This window comes from Leptidea sinapis, chromosome 1 (genome assembly GCF_905404315.1).
Source record: "Leptidea sinapis chromosome 1, ilLepSina1.1, whole genome shotgun sequence".
NCBI classification, from domain to species: domain Eukaryota; kingdom Metazoa; phylum Arthropoda; class Insecta; order Lepidoptera; family Pieridae; genus Leptidea; species Leptidea sinapis.
Window position 1 is genome coordinate 4,647,182 of NC_066265.1, and position 17,487 is coordinate 4,664,668.

General features: G+C 33.9%; 1 protein-coding gene across 1 annotated transcript in view; it reads left to right on the plus strand.

Annotated features, from left to right (window-relative positions):
* LOC126968628 (V-type proton ATPase 116 kDa subunit a 1) overlaps nt 1–17,487 on the plus strand; it is a 54,921-nt gene that overhangs the window by 23,649 nt on the left and 13,785 nt on the right. The window contains exons 2-6 of the mRNA XM_050813648.1: nt 3,895–4,044; nt 10,634–10,810; nt 13,350–13,510; nt 16,553–16,733; nt 17,311–17,487. Of these exons, the coding sequence (XP_050669605.1) occupies nt 3,928–4,044; nt 10,634–10,810; nt 13,350–13,510; nt 16,553–16,733; nt 17,311–17,487 (813 nt within the window). The 5' untranslated portion in view covers nt 3,895–3,927. The remainder of the gene's footprint in view (nt 1–3,894; nt 4,045–10,633; nt 10,811–13,349; nt 13,511–16,552; nt 16,734–17,310) is intronic.

Below are 17,487 nucleotides of genomic sequence, written 5' to 3' on the forward strand. Positions count from 1 at the left end.
TGTATTTTAAAGTAAGTACAAGTGTACTTAAAAGTTTAACATGACAGTTTATCTAGTAAATGTCTATTATCTTATACATACGCCACATTACATTTTTTACTATACTTTGACGACCCGTAATAGCGTGTTAGTAGTTAGCGATGAGATAAGGTAGAGGTCCTGAGTTCGAATCCCGGTAACTACCGGGAACTCTTTGGAACTCCAAACATTTTTATATGATGAATATGTATGTTTGTTTCCGAACTATGGATGTTTGTGTATACATTATGTATGTTTAAGTACGTAAATCATTCTCTTGCACCTATATGGTACAGGCTAGGCCTAGTTTTGTATAAGTGTGTCAATATTATTTTTATATTATATGTATCGAAGGTGTCAAAGGCTTTCTTATATTCTATTAAACACATTTAAGTATTATTACTACAAAAATACTAAAAACTACCGTGGTTCGGTAGTATCTAATACAGTTAGATCATTGAGCAATTTCTTCCGGATCTGAACAAAGCTCCGGAAGTGGTAATGAATGCGGCATCAGATAACCGTTCAGTATTGTTAATCCTCTTTACAGTTCTCTAAACAAAACAATTAACTCGTACAACCTTTAATAATAAAAAACTTGTGCCGTTTGGTATCGAGACACTTGGCCCGTGGGCTCCAGAGGCGCGGAGAATTCACAAAGTAATATCTACGCGCCTCAATAGGGAGGGCTACTGGAAACCCAAGCGCTGGCAGCTATTTCAGTCAACGGATCAGCCTAGCTATACAAGTTGGATATGCTGCCAGTATTCTTGCTACACCTCCCCGTAATGATAGTTTTAATTTAATATAATCAATCATAGTATTGTATATAATATAGTTATAAGATATTATGTAGATCCTAGAAGTGAGGGTAATTACTTTAAAAACATAACATATTGTATAAGATTCTTTTGTATAAAAAAAACAATGTATGTTTTATATCCAAAAAAATATTATCCTCATAATATATCCCACAACAATAATTCTTCTGATTGTTAATTCCTGTTTATTTCAGACAAGGCTAAGCTTATTGCGTTTTTAAGGATTGACCTAAATTATTTTATTTTAATCGAATCATATTATTGATAAAAAATTGTGAGCCGTCACGGGATGCCTGCCAGATGTGAAACATCTAAATTATTTTGTATAACTACTTAATAGGCACAAAATTACAGATTATGACAGGAACTAAATATGGCATGATAAAAAAATACAATATTACGAATTTTCTCCAGGAAATGATGTAATACTTATATAGTTGGTAAAATAATTAAGTATGTAAGTTCTGTTTTACCATAATAAACAGAACTTTTGAAATTCGGGTTATAAAAAGAACAAATATTAATAATGTAGGTAGTAGGTTAGAATCACTGTTTAGAGGTAAGCATTTACTCAACAAATGAAAGTATAATAATTATTAGTATTATATTGTTAAAATAATTATGTAAGTTGTGTTTTACCACAATAAACAGAAGTTTTGAAATTCGAAGTTACCACAAGAGAAAGTACTACGTAATACGTATAGAATATAGATGACGGTAACAATAATATTGCGTGGCGAAGCGTCGCCACGGCCTGTATCGCCACGCCAACAATCAGGTTTACCCTCCACCTATAGATGTTTCACATCAACAAAAGTAATAAGTCGAGGAAGTCATTGATAATCATCCAGAAGACCTCAAAAGCCAAGACAAAAGCCCCCCCAAAATATCTAGACGACAATAGGTCCTGCGCTGCCCTCATCCAACCTATTCCGGCGATCTTGACCAGATCGTCGGTCCATCTTGTGGGGGGCCTACTACTACGTGGTGGCCGTTCGAGGATTTTATTGCTCCAACGGCCATCTGTCGGTCGAACTATGTGCCCTGCCCACTGCCACACTGACTTACACTGCGTTGTAAAGATCTACGGCCATCATTGTACTAAAATCAGACCTGCCCTTTCCCTTAATCGTTCTTCGTACTTTTAGGTGAATATAATTAGGTTTATACCGCTGTGCGAGCAGAATTGCGCTTAAATGTATCGTGGCTAGAGTCCATATTACTTTAATTGATTGTGTGGAGTGAACCTTCTGTACCTATACTTATTTATTATCTTAGATAATTTAAAGTTCTAGATGGAGTCTCTTGCTTTGCATGTTTATTACTTTAGTGTGCGTGACAAGCTACGTCTAACACTCGCGATTTGTATGTCGCTTTGTGTTAGTGTGCATGAATTGCACAAAATGGAGGTTAACAGTCAACTTCATTTTTTTCGACGTTTTCTCAGCTGTTAGTCTATCTAGACGTACCAATGATCTAAGCTATTTATGTATTCTTTGCTGAAACTAAACAATGCTTTACATAACCGAGCATCAACCAACCGGAACGAAGCGACCGACACGCATTAATTAACTTTTTAGCTCAAACAGAACAAGGCTCACTTTACTGTGTTTTTTTTTTATTTATTTCATGACCATGGATGCTAGTCGTTCAGTCGGAATAATAAAATGGTCTTCATTGTGTAGGTATTCATGTTGCCATCACTCAAGTATCATGGCTCATGGGTATGGACCAGTCTTTGTCAAACATTATTTGAAAAAATAATAAAAAAGAATACGTTTAAAAAAACCGTCTTCAAAACTGAAAAGTATCAAATAAATAAAAATTTTATTTAATACACCTCTAATGCAAACCTTTACCTTTAATATTAATAAAATACTATTATTTATATGTGCTACATATTGATAGGTTTTAAATCGGTGCTAAGCCCTAAACAAAATAAAACTTAATGTTATAAACAGCTCACTTACCGTAATTATTAAGGTTCTCTGGCCACGCGTGTCTGTCCGGTTGGGTTGTTTTGTTCTAGACGAAGTAATCCCGCTCAAAGCCACGCGTGGCGAATATAGGTACCTACTATTACATTTGGCTTACCATCTGACGTATTATGTTATGCACTATAATATTTTTTTAGAACTTCAAGTTCTATTAATTTAAAGAAAAACGGTTATAACTAGATTCGGTATTCAAAGTAGATCAATCACACTTTTGGAATAGGAAGTTCGCCAATGTGTCGCGTGAAACGTTTTAATTATTGATTTTTTTTTCGGATTTAGATTGAAATGAAAGAGAAAGAGTACATGAAGCCAGGCGATTGAAAGAGATGCAAGATCATAATACCTTTATTTACAGTGTGTGTGGATTAATGCATCTACCCAATATATTTACTCAATAACTCTTGTGTTTTTTTTATTATCATATATTTTTTTGCGCAAGTCGATAAAGTTTGAGTAATTAGTTGCATCGCTTCATGTGTTATTATTATGATTTGTCATCATTTATGATGTAGTTATAAATGTTGATTTAAAAGATTCGCAATGAGTTTCTTGCCATTTTATTTTCATAAAAGAATTTCTTTTTTCGAAGTGGTGGCAAACGGTTAAATGTATGAACCATGCCATTTTTTACTTAGAACACCAGCTATTGAAATTAATTATCTTAAATTTTTGTTTTAAAATAATTGTAACCAACAAAAAAGTGTTTTTCGATGACATTATCGACCGTCTGGTTGTTCGAAACAGCGTTTGATCACGAATATATATTCTTCTCTCGCAATTTTTAAGTAACGTTTTACTTCAAATTTACTAAAATTATTAGTATTATACAATACAATGATTAATTCACTTAATATTAAAGATAAAAATAAAGCATAAGCAAATAATTTTTATAATACGCAATTTATGGAAATAATATCTATTAACTACTATATCTAAATAATCTTATTTAAGTTTTATTTTATAATTTTTATATAAAGAGTGTTATTAAACTAAATTTATGGAAAATAATTTAAATCGGACTCGAGTAAGTAAATTAACTTTACAATATTTGTTCGCAGAGTCAAAAGGAACAGCATACATAGACATTCAAGATGGGGGCAATGTTCCGGAGCGAGGAGATGGCGCTGTGCCAGCTCTTCATTCAGCCTGAAGCAGCCTACACCTCGGTATCAGAGCTTGGAGAGGCAGGATCCGTTCAGTTCAGAGATGTAAGTCAATCGTAAATATTATTTTCAACACACTTGCTCGTAAAGTGAGCCTTATTACATAGTTCTTAATGGGGCCATAAACCGAACATTAGTGCATAATAGAACTACCCTACCAATAATTAATGGATTTTCCCTAAATAACGCCGAATTTTGTAAATTTTCATCGGATTGATAAGATTCACCTTCAAGCCTCAGGGATCTTAAAGCTTAGAGCATACTAATAACTTAAAGGTCGGTAAAGAATTTTTGATCCCTTATGTTGCGGATGTCCATGGGCGGTTACTTCACCACTCCCCATCACGTGATCCTCTTGCCCGATTGCCCCGATTGTATATAAGAGATATATAAAAAAACGTGTACGTCTCGGGTAACTTAAAATTAGTTTAAGTTTAAACTTAGATTATGACTTAAATTTTATGTATATTAATATGATAAGGTAAGGAAAGGTTATTTATGAATAAAATCTTTTATTGATTATAAAAATATATGGTCCAAAAATTATATTATTCGTTACAATTCTTTAATATGTACAATAGAATAATTGTGTATGTACATTATTAGTATCATTATTTAAACTTATCAAAGTAACAATTGGTTAGAGTGAGAGAGGACGAGCCTGCATACCGCTGACGTACGCGTGAGAGAACGGAAAGACAGACATCCCCACGCCGTAACGCGTTACGTTACGAAGCGGTTTTCCCTCCCATAAGAATTTATCACATCAAAAATAGAGTTTGTACGCTATAGAAAGAAACAGTTCAATTTTGCATGACCCATACTTGATCGAATTGCTTTAATAAAATCAACACTGATTTGAGAACAATAGGTTGTTAGACACAACAATGTCATATGACTCAAGTATTTTTCTACGTTTGTTACTAGCAGCATTTAGGTCGAGTAGGTATAGATTGATTGCAGTAAATGTAATTACTTTAACATTATTCACCTTATCTCGAATACAAGGGATTACAGCATTGTTTGAGTGGAAATGGCTTTCATTGCGATAATTATATTAATGTAATGATTGTTATACAAATGATTTGAGTTTTCCTTAGTGTTAATTCCGCCAATATTCGTCTCTAAACAACTCGAGAAGAGACAGCTGTCTCGTGCCAGATTTTTGCGAGACGGCACGTCCTGGGGATGCCTCGTGTAGAGGCGAAGCACGTGTCGAATTGTTTAGGGACGAATATTGACGGAATTGACACGAAGGAAAACTCAAATCATTTGTATAATTATGGATTTCCGCAAGGTGACGCCTACATCAATAAATTTTCGTAACGATTGTTTTTGGAATTCTTTTTTGATGAGGAAAAATGCACAAAACTACCGCCCTTTCAAAAAGGACGCCTCAGACCTGAGAAGAACGGGTGCAGAAAACTCAGCGGGCTTCTATTTTTTTTATAAAATATGGTTGTAATTCAAATTCAAATTCAAATATTTTTATTCAAAATAGGATTTAAAATCACTTATTGAACGTCAAAAACCCACCCACCCATTCAAAAGAGACTGCCTCAGACCTGAGAAGAATGGGCGCAAGAAACTCAACGGGCTTTTTTTTTAATATAAAATATGTATTACAATGTAATATCGTACATTATAATGGCATTACAATTTCGCTTCTGACTTTGTGTAATTCCATAAAACTAATAATTCTTCTTTCATAAAGTTGATACTAATATAATGTTATACCTAATATAATGCTAATAATAATATTGACACACTTTTACACAAAATCATCTTGCCTAAACTAGGCATAGCCTGTGCTATGGGCAAAGAATATATAATAGTACAAAATGGGTGCAAGACAACGATAAATTTAGTAACGATATTAAAATTCAAATTCAAAAACACTTTATTCATGTAGGTCACGGAAATGAAACTTATGATAGTCAAAAAAAAATGTTTCTTATTGAATTTACCGCTACTTCGTAAAGGGTTGAGCTAATGAGAAGAAGTAGCAAGAAACTCATTGCCACTCTTTTAAGTCAAGATGTACATTTTAATTGTTTTACAAATCATTTCAATTACAATATATGCAAAGTGACGCAACAAAAATACTCAAACGTCAAAAACTGAAAGGCTTAAGAAACGATATACTTACTTAAACATACAAAAATATGTACTTATAAATATGTTTTACTCGGAAGCAAACATCCATATTCAAAATTGATGTTTAGTAACATAATAAACGTTAATAATCTTAATTAAGTAATTAAAACTAAAATCAAATCAAATATTGCATTTATTGTAAATTATCTAGTTATTTAAATGAATGTTATGAAAATTTGCTAACTATGTTATTGTATGTTTTTCTCCAAGTCATAGATGTTTATATGTAGGTACCTAGTGTACCATAAATACTGAAACAAAGAAAATATAAACTTTCTATTGCAAATAACATTTATTACTTTTACAGTGTGTTAGTTTAATACACAAATGTAAAACAATATAAAATATAAAAAGCTTATTCGAAGTGATCTCTATTGGCTGCAATACAGTCCTTTAAACGTTCAGACCAGTTATCAATAGAAGCACGCATCTTTCCATTGGAAAATTCTTCACTGCCAATCGTACGGTTTGTTTTACAGACTCCAAATTATCATGGTATTTAGGGCAAGCCGTACTCTCTAACTGACCTAATAAGAATAAATCATAATCCAGCGGATTAAGATCTTCATCTCCCGCGATAAAATCTTTTGCTTTGGGACAGGATTTCTTCGAATTCTTTTCCTTACTGCTTTGACAACCTTTTCCGTACAAACACTTCGTGGACGGCCAGATCTTTGTACCTATTAATAGCCCGGTACACAAACATTTTACTAATACCAAGCGTATGGAAGTATTAAAAATTGCATTTGGCTCTACTTTGTGTAATGCAATTACAGCGATTCGGTTCTCTTTATCACCTCACTCCAAATATTGTACAGTGTATTGGCGCCAAAATGAAAAAACACACTGAACAATCATATAAAAATGACAGACACCAAATTGAAATGTAATATTTTGTTTATTCTATTTGTAACAGTATTTATGGCCAGACTGAGCATTTTACTAAGTATATTGTATTAAATATATCGTTATCTTGTATAGTACAGGCTATTCCTAGTTTGGGACAAGATAATTCGTGTAAAAGTGTAAATATAATCTATCAAAATTTTATACTTATGTATATTTGGTAAGTCTGAGAGTCGGTCGTTAACTATTTTTATATCCCAAATCTATTTATTTTTGTTGCAATTTTTTTTTATTAGTTTATATGGCAATACAACGTTTGCAGGGCCAGCTAGTATTATATATTATTATTCTCTCAATAAATTTAGAAATCATTTAATGTTGCCAATTCAAAATAAGGCAATGCCTTGCTTTTTTTTAAATTTGCATATGAGGCTTATCAAGTAGATCACCTTGTTGCAACCAGTACATCCAACTTCGCATAACATTACTTACAACATGTCCATGAAAGGTAACTTAACTGCCTTGACAAGTAATTCATTTCACATCGACGCAACCTTATAGAAAGTATAAGTGCACATACTTATATGTTAAAGGTCATATTCAATTTGTATGTTTTAATTCAATGGATTGCTATTTGTGTTTCGTGATTAGTAAAATTGAAAATTCAAATTCAAATAGTTTATTTCTCAAAATCGGATAACCGCATCACTTTTTGAAGTCAAGAAAATATACAAATAATAGAATAATACAGTCCTACTGCTTATAAATTAAAATAGTATGCATACCTTAATATTATATACATTGCTTTAATCCCATGCACTTTTATCTGTTACATAATCTTTAATTGTATAATAAGCTTTTTTTTCAAGTTTCTGTTTAACAAATATTTTAAACTGTTTTAATTGTAGTTTGCAAATTTCTTCAGGGATTTTATTATAAAAACGGACACATTGTCCCCTGAATGATTTGTCTATTTTCTTTAGCCTTGTGTGAATCAGAGCAAGATTATGTTTATTTCTATGTTGCAGTCACTGTTTTTTTTAAACGATCTATATTTTCATGCACAAATATTAGGTTTTCAAATATGTATTGACATGGTACTGTTAATATGTTGATCTCCTTAAATTTATCTCTCAAAGAATGTCTACTGGGCAGATTGTAGATTGGTCGAACAGCTCTTTTCTGCAGTATTATACTTATTGTATTTATTTGGAAGACAAAAACAGACATATTTATTTATATTATAATAACGCATTTTTATTTCCTTAAATTATGCAACAGTTCTATAATGAGGGTAGAAAAACACTAGTGGCGTGGTTTGCAATTGTACAACATCGAAATGAATGACATAGTTATACAACGTTTAGGATACAATATTTTTTTACAACTAGGTAATTTTAAATATAGCAAAAATTTAACAAATATCACAGGTTTTGGAGTTGCCGCTTAAATGGGCGGGAAATATATTCTGTACTGGTGAGTGGTTTAATTTTTCCTTCAAAGAATGGCAAAGGTACACATACCTAGCAGCATCTTGGTAAATCATATTTACATGTTTTTTCCTTAAGTTGACATTAAAATGTTTAGTCTAATGATTTCAACATGAAAACATTATGTATGTAATATAGTACTATTTACAACGTATTACCCAATATTTCTATGAACCTACCATACCTAACCTAGATTTAGTTGTCTGTGGCAATAAAACAACTGTGCTTTTTGGCGACGTTATAGTATTTACCATTTACCATAGTAAACAATGCTGTTTTACACCATAGAACATAGACTTTTTCAAAGACTTCAAAAATTATGAAAATTTATTGAATTCAGTCTCGTGCCAGCGTTTGGCGAGTCGTACTGAGGATGCCTCGTGTAGAGGCGAAACACGTGTCGAATTGTTTGAAGACAAATAATAATAAAGAAAACTGAACACATTTGGATTCGAAAATTTTATTTATAATAGTATTGATTTATTAATTCGTCTGTTATTTTATTATTTAACTAGGAAAGTTATTAGAAAATATCCTTTGATAATAGTTTTTAGGCGCTTTAAGAAGTTTAGTGCAAACCGGCACTCGACTAATAGGGGTAGGTAAATTATTATAGAACAGGAGCTCATTGTGTTTTTACTAACAATACTTTTTAATTGTAGCAGTCGGGATCCATTCTACAATTTTTCTTGCATTTAAAAATAATTTTCACATTAAATACGAATCTAACGACACCTCTTAAACTAAAATCCATCGAACCGTTCAGGCCGCAGAGCGTGAAAAACAATTATACATTCATAAACACTCTTGATAAACATTACCCTCCTTCTGGGGCAGTCGGGTAAAAAGTAACAGGGTACATAAACATGTATTCATGGTAACATTTACAAGTAAAAACACCTTTATCTTCCCATTCTATTAATAGCTCATTTAGTATGTATTGTATGGTGAGTCATAAAGACATTTTCTTTGCGATCTAAGTTCTATTATAGATAACGTTTGCAGTTAACATTCGTATCTATATAATTACTTCCGATTGAATTTTTTCCAATTTCCTGTTAAAATGATATCTATGGACAATTTGTACATATTCATACCTTTTGTTACCTTTCCAAATTTTTGTTTAGATAGATCATATCCTACTCATAATAATGACGGTTATCCCCAAGGTACTGTTTTAGCCCCTGCACTGTTTCTTTTGCATATCAACGAATATATTTTGCGTATCCCTCAAATTTTTATGTACATGTTGTACTATAACCTTGAGAAAACATTGTTTATTATTATTACTATTTTTGGGGAAGTAAGCACTTATATCTGTAGATCCATTGTGCCCCCTACATGTAGGCCTAGACGCACGTCCTAGCGATGTAGTTATGCCAGTTGTGAAGCGGCAGTTGGGCAACGTTTAGAGATTTCTTTATTATTATTTTCCCTTGCATATTCGGAGTTCTAATTTGTATCTAAATCACATCCTCCAGGCCTATGACCTTTAAGAGGCGCAGTATCCTCAGCGGACACAAGTGGGATAAGCCCTCTGCCTGGATGTTGAGGGCCTTGAGGCAACCTGCCCTCTTTGCGGCGATGGCCTTTCATTCCAGAAGTATGTGTTTTGGATCGGATTCACTGAGGCATATTTTTGCCAAGTGACCTTTGAGTTTGCAGTGCCTATAATACAGGTTTTTCTAAAGAAGTTTTCGATTTGGGATTATTATATTCTCTGAAACGGTATGACTAATTAAGACGGGTCTCCATTCGTAAACATCTTACGTAAACGTATTCTAAGCTGGCGAATTTGCAAGTACCCAGTATTCTGATTTAACCACGAACAATGATTAAAAACCTGTTGTTAAAGTTCTTATTAAAAATATTAAATAGGCTAGTACCCATGTTGTATCGTCCCGGAAACACCGCACAAGGAAGCTCATTCCACAGCTTCGTAGTACGAGGAAGAAAGCTCCTTGAAAACCGCACTGTGGAGGACCGCCACACATCCAGATGGTGGGGATGATATCCTAACTTGTGGCGTGTCGTGCGAAGGTGGCATTCGGCGGCAGGAATCAGGTTAAAACTATCGTTACGGGGAAGTGTGTAAAATCAATAACTTGTACACATTATGATAAAACTTATTTTTCTTCCAGCTGAATCCAGACGTAAATGCCTTCCAACGCAAATTCGTCAATGAAGTCCGCCGATGCGATGAAATGGAACGCAAACTGCGATATATCGAAGTCGAGGTGCAGAAAGACAAAGTCCCCATTCCTGCCGTTAAGGACATGCCAAGAGCTCCTAACCCTAGAGAGATTATCGATCTGGAGGTAAGAAATAATTTTTGTTACATAATTATTAAGAGTAATGTCATACATACGCTGCCCGTGATGACTTTTTTATTAAGGCTGTGTTGCATCATATTAGATGTTATAGTTAAGGTTTAAGTCAAATTTAACGTTAACAGTAACGCTTACTTTAACAAAGACTGCGGAGTGTGTTGCACCATCGTATTCCGGGGCATAGTTAAAGTTAATAAAAAAATAGTTTAAAAAAATTAAAACGCATGCTTAAATTAATTCTCTTTGGTGTTTTTTGGTTGAAATTTAAAATTCACACCAATTCCTGCCTTACCGACGAATACGACAGATGAAAATTATATAAATGAACATAAATCATATTTTGCAAATTGAAAAATGAATTTATTTTATCAAATCAATGTATTGTCATCAATATCGATAAATCTACGAAGGTTCAACGAAATCTAGGCGTTTTAAATTGGGTCAAAATCCCGCCCAAATGAGTCGGTTACAAACAAACAAACATACATACAGGCTAATAAAAAGCGTATAAAACGTGAAATATCAAGTCAATATCGAATATATAATTGAAACCGTTGACAGGTCGATATTAAGCTAATTAACTTTAACTGTACCTTTAGCCGGCGAAGATTGGACTGTCACGGTTAACAATTAAAGTTATGACATCATCTAAATATTGTCAAATGGTGCACCACATTTTTGCTTACCATACCTTTTATTATTGCTAAAGTTAGTTGCTAACGAGCCTAAGTGTCAGAACAAGTCTACCGTATTTTTAAGAGATGTGAACTTGAGGCTAAAATATGAAGTCCGCACTTATGTTCACTATTTCGCTCGTGACAAATCTATAACTATAGATAATAATAGTTTAAAAAAAAAAACTTAAAAACATGCTAAAGAACAAAAATTCTCTTTGGTATTCAAAAATATCCTAATATTAGATAAATCAGTTGAAAATAATGGCTGAAATTTAAAATTAACATCAATTCCTGCCTTATCGACGATAGATAAAAATTATATAAATTTTGTAAATTGAAAAATGAGATTTTATCAAATCAATGTATTATCATCAATATCAATAAATCTACGAAGTTTGAAAGAAATCTGGCCGTTTAAAGTGGGTCAAAATCGCGCCCAAATGAGTCGGTTACATACAAACATTCATACAGGTGAAGCTAATAAGAAGCGTTTAAAAATGTTTAATCATAGGTATCGTATCGATATAAGACAAGTTTCTCTTCAATCCTTGTGATTATACCATGTTTTATGATGAACGTGACAGGACGATCACCTGATAGCAGTGCCGGATTAAGATTGCAAAACAAGGAGTGTAGGCCCCGGGCCCCACTCAAGTTTTTCAATAAATAATTTACTGTGACACCAAGTACTTATAGATTATTTTATTTAAAAAAATATATATAATCGAAAAGAAATTGAAGGAAAATTTTGTTTCCGAAGTCCCCATTGCGGGGCCTCTATTTTATGGAGAACCCGGGGTTACCGTCTGCCAAATCCGGCTCTGCCTGATGGTATGCGATTCGCCCTGCCCACTACAATGAAGTGCCGGTCAGTCATCTTACGACAAGATGTTTTCTCATGAGCCCAGTAATTACATATCTCGGCGCAATTCAAAATATAAATACTTAGGGCGGCAGAAAATGGCGCCGCTGTGGACAGATTCCTAATTACTTACATCTTTTGATCTATTCATATAAGTAGCTACATAAGAAAAATATTTATTTTAAATTTGAGCAAATTATATTATTATTTATACAAAACAATGCTTATCGGTATAGCTATTTATAATACTTCTGTTTTATTAATAAACGCAATATAAAGTTACTTCAAGTTTTAAATTAAATTTTATGATAGTAAGAGACGAGAACAGGAAAGCTGATGGTAATTGATACGCCCTGCCCATTACAATGCAGTGCCGCTAGGGATTCTTGAAAAAACAATAATTCTGAGCGGCACTAATTGCGCTCGTCACCATGAGACAAAAGACCTTAAGTCTCATTTGCCCAGTAATTTCACTAGCTACGGCGCCCTTCAGACCGAAACACAGTAATACTTACACATTACTGCTTCACAGCAGAAATAGGCGCCGTTGTGGTACCCATAATCTAGCTGGCATGTGCGAAGGAGCCTCCCACTGGTATTTCTCCCTGTCGTGTAATTCTATACTGATAAATATAAGATAAAGACATAAAGTTTTAAATTTGGAATAACTTTCTTTGCGTTTATAACACATGCCAAAAGCAGAAAAAAAAATAACACAGAATATGATTACATAGAGTAAAACTGTCATTAAGAAAAATAGTGATAGCATTAACCGAAATAGCTGCCAGCGCTTGGGTTTCCAGTAGCCCTATTGAGCCGCGTAGATAGTACTTAGTACATACTCCGCGCCTCTGGGGCCCATGGGCCAAGTGTCTCGACACCAAACGGCACAATGATGTATAAACTCACGGGGACCGACATGTTTGCGACGTTTGCTGTCTAAGGCCCTAAATTTATATCTTACAGTTATTTTAAATCTGTGTTTTAGGCACATTTGGAGAAAACAGAAAACGAAATATTAGAGCTGTCACACAATGCCGTCAATTTGAAACAAAATTTCCTGGAGCTGACTGAATTGAAACATGTCCTTGAGAAGACTGAAGCGTTCTTCCTCGCTCAAGAAGAGATTGGAATGGACTCATTGACTAAGTTAGTATTTATTAAGTTATATTTCTTTTGGCACGTTAGGGATAAATTATCAGTCACGCAAATTCGACACCCTGACGTTAGCTGGTAAACTAGAACATTTGTATTGTATTTTTTCAAATTAAAATTCAAATATTTTTATTCTAAATAGGATTTAAAATCACTTATTGAACGTCAAAAACTACCACCCATTCAAAAGAGACTGCCTCAGACCTGAGAAGAATGGGCGCAAGAAACTCAGCGGGCTTTTTTTTTTAAATATGGATTACAATGTGATATCATACAATAAACATTTATAATTAAAGAGCCTGAGGGTGTTCGCTTTATTCCCAGTCCGTGGTGCCATTAAGAAAATCGTTTATGCTATAGTAACCTTTCCCACACAAACGATTTTTAACAATTCTTTTTAATTTCGTAACACATTTGTTTTGTACATTTTCTGGGATCATATTGTAGAAGCATATACATCGCCCAACAAAAGACTTACTAACTCGACCCAACCGAGTAGTAGGCATAACAAGTTTATGTTTGTTCCTCGTGTTATCATTATGAATGTCACAGTTTCTAGAAAATTCCTCAATGTGCTTATGAACATACAGATCATTATCAAAAATGTATTGAGAAGCAACAGTCAAAATGTTTATTTCTTTACTTCAGCTACCAAGCCTCTTGTAACTCATAGATCTACTGAACCGCAAGCAATGGACGAGAGTTATATACGACTAGTTATGACGACCTGTATAGCCGAGTGGTTAGCGATCCTACCTACTAAGCTAGAGGTCCCGGGTTCGAATCCCGGTAGGTGCAAGCATTTATATGATGAATATGGATGTTTGTTTCCGTGTCATGGATGTTTAAATGTATTTATGTATGTTTATATGAATTTATGTATGTTTAAGTAAGTATATTGTATTAAATATATCGTTGCCTTGTAACCCATAACACAGGCTATATATGCTTAACTTGGGGCAAGATAATTTGTGTAAAAGTGTGTCAATATTATTATATTATATTATATATTATATAAATTTCAATATGACGTGTAAGTATAATATAAAAAAATTCTTAGTGTATAAAAATAATTAAATGATATTTAAACAAAACGTTATTTAACTAAATTATGCTGAATAATAATAATTTCATTGGTTGTATTTAGGTAATAATACCCTCTATAAAAGATTAGATTTAAAAAAAAATAAGAATTAATTTTTGTTTTGTTACGCCAAAGAAGCAAAACTTCTTGGGTACAAAAGTATACGCAATCTTTTTATTTTGTGATATAATATCAGATAATATGCCTTTTTGCTTTTACCTTTCGTTAGGACTTCTTCAAAGAAGAGTTTTTGTTTGATATAGATAACATTATCGTTGTTGTACGCGCTTTAAATATCTCATATAAATAAGGCTTTAGATAATTAACACGTCTAGATAGAGCCTCTTGCTGCTAGACAACCAATGAAAACAGGCAAGGTTTATTGCTTTTGTGTGCTATCACGCACACATACGATACGAGACGTCATTCGATAGGAGTCAATTTTGAGAAAATAAATGCCTTTTAAAATGATATACTTTTAAATTAATAAATTATATATTATATAGGTATAAATAGGTTAATGACTGGCAAATATTTATACAGTTGTTAGCGATGACATTAAATTTAATCGGTCTTTCAAATAAACTAGGTATAAAATTATAACTGATGATAAACAAAGAAACTGCAAAATGTTTACAATATCGTTGACAACACTGTCAATACAATGATATTTCTGAAGTTTTCTGAATGACAAGCTGCCTTGCAAATAAACGCGGGAAACGTTATACGTCCGATCAAACCATTCGTAAGCAAAATGTACTATTTGTAAACATTTTACATATTCTTGGTTTATGCTTAGTTATAACTTTATGCCAATTTTATTTGTAAGGCCGAATAAGTATTTACACATGTGTGTGTTTTGTTACGTAGCTCAGATTTGTCATGTGAGATACTTTTATAGTTTACATGATATGTGAATTAGCATTGAGGTTATAAAAAATCAAATATTTTTATACAAAATAAAATATGACGTTACTTATTGTACTTCAAAAACTACTACTAATGCGGAAATTAATGCCTCAGACCTGAGAAGGGCGCTAGAAACTCAGCGGTATTTTTTTACTTTCGTTACAATATATGTATTATCATACAATGAAATTCCCAGGTTGTGGTATCATTTAGAGTACAAGTGCGCGGCTCTGAGTAAGAAGAACATCTTCAAAGATAGCGCGAGTGTCGCGCGAGGGTCGTCTACAAAACATCTGCCATCTACACCTAACTAGTTCAGAATGGTTGAGAGAGTTGACTCTTACAATACGTGTTGGGCCATGATGTAGAACTATAAGTCACATTTTTTCTCAAAATGATTCCTTTAATATTCTTTTTTACGTCAGTGTCATCACTAGCTATCATCGCTTCAGAACCACCAGCGTTCTAAGAGGAAATACTGTGTAAGAATTTGTGTTGAAATACTACTAATGTAGGTAGTCTATTCTTTCTGATAATATCATCATCATCAGCCGCAAGATGTCCACTGCTGGACAAAGGCCTCCCCCAAAGATCTCCACGACGATCGGTCCTGCGTTGCCCTCATCCAACATATTCCGGCGATCTTGACCAGATCATTGGTCCATCTTGTTGGGGGCCAACAAACACTGAGTCTTCCGATACGTGATCGCAATTCGAAGACTTTTCTGCCCCATAGGCAATCTGTCCGTCAACTATGTGATTATTTGGGCTATGTCGGTAAGGTTCTCCTACAAATCTCCTTATTTCTGATTCAATCTCGCAGGGAAACTCCAAGCTTAGCCCTCTCCATTGCCCTCTAAGCGACCATGAGCTTTCTCATCAGGCCTATAGTTAACGACCACTTCTGCGTACCGTCCATGCTGATTATATAATATAAAATAACATAACATAGCAACACAACACAAAGCAACTTAACAACATAACATATCTCAACCCGGCTTTCATAAATTTTGTTTAATACCGCAAGTCCTTGTCTACTCCAGGTCCCTGATATCCGATGAGACAGGTCAACAAGCAGCCAATCGTGGCAGGCTAGGGTTTGTGGCTGGTGTAGTCCAGAGGGAGAGGGTACCAGCGTTCGAACGGATGTTGTGGCGTATTTCGCGCGGAAATGTTTTCCTAAGGCGGGCTGAACTCGATAAGCCATTGGAAGACCCAACTTCGGTGAGTCACCTTGTATAGCTACTAACTCTTCGTGTTTATAGATATATGAATAACAGACCGAATTATTCAGTGAAATTAAGCATGGACTTGTTAAGGATTTTTTTTTAAATGAGTAATTTTTAAGCTTATTAATAACAAACTATATAATTATAATATACAGGATTGTTGGTAATTCGATGTCTTCCCCATATAATTTATGCAAGAGTGAACCATTTCTGAGTTATAAGGGTTTTTAGCTTTTCAAAAAAAGTCAAAATTGCAACATCTATATTTCTTTAAATAAATATTTTGATGTTGCAATTTTACTTTTTTTTGGAATAAGCTAAAAACCTAATAACTGTAAAATGGTAAATTTTGCATGATACATATGAGATTGGATTGGACTGTGATTCCTCTGGTGTTGCAAGAGAATGTGGGCGGCGGTGATCACTTAACACCAGGATACGGGTCTCCCGGTGTTAAGTGATCACCGCCGCTCGTTTGTCCTTTTCCATTAAAAAAATAATCAAGTGTCCCGTAACCTGGACTACGATTTGTGCTATCAAAGGTATTATATGATATTTTTCAATGTCCCCAGGGTAATGAGATCTACAAAACCGTATTCGTAGCGTTCTTCCAAGGTGAGCAACTGAAGTCTCGAATCAAGAAGGTGTGCACGGGTTTCCACGCTTCGCTCTACCCCTGCCCACCTTCCAACACCGAACGACAGGATATGGTGAAGGGAGTGAGAACCAGACTTGAAGATCTTAATATG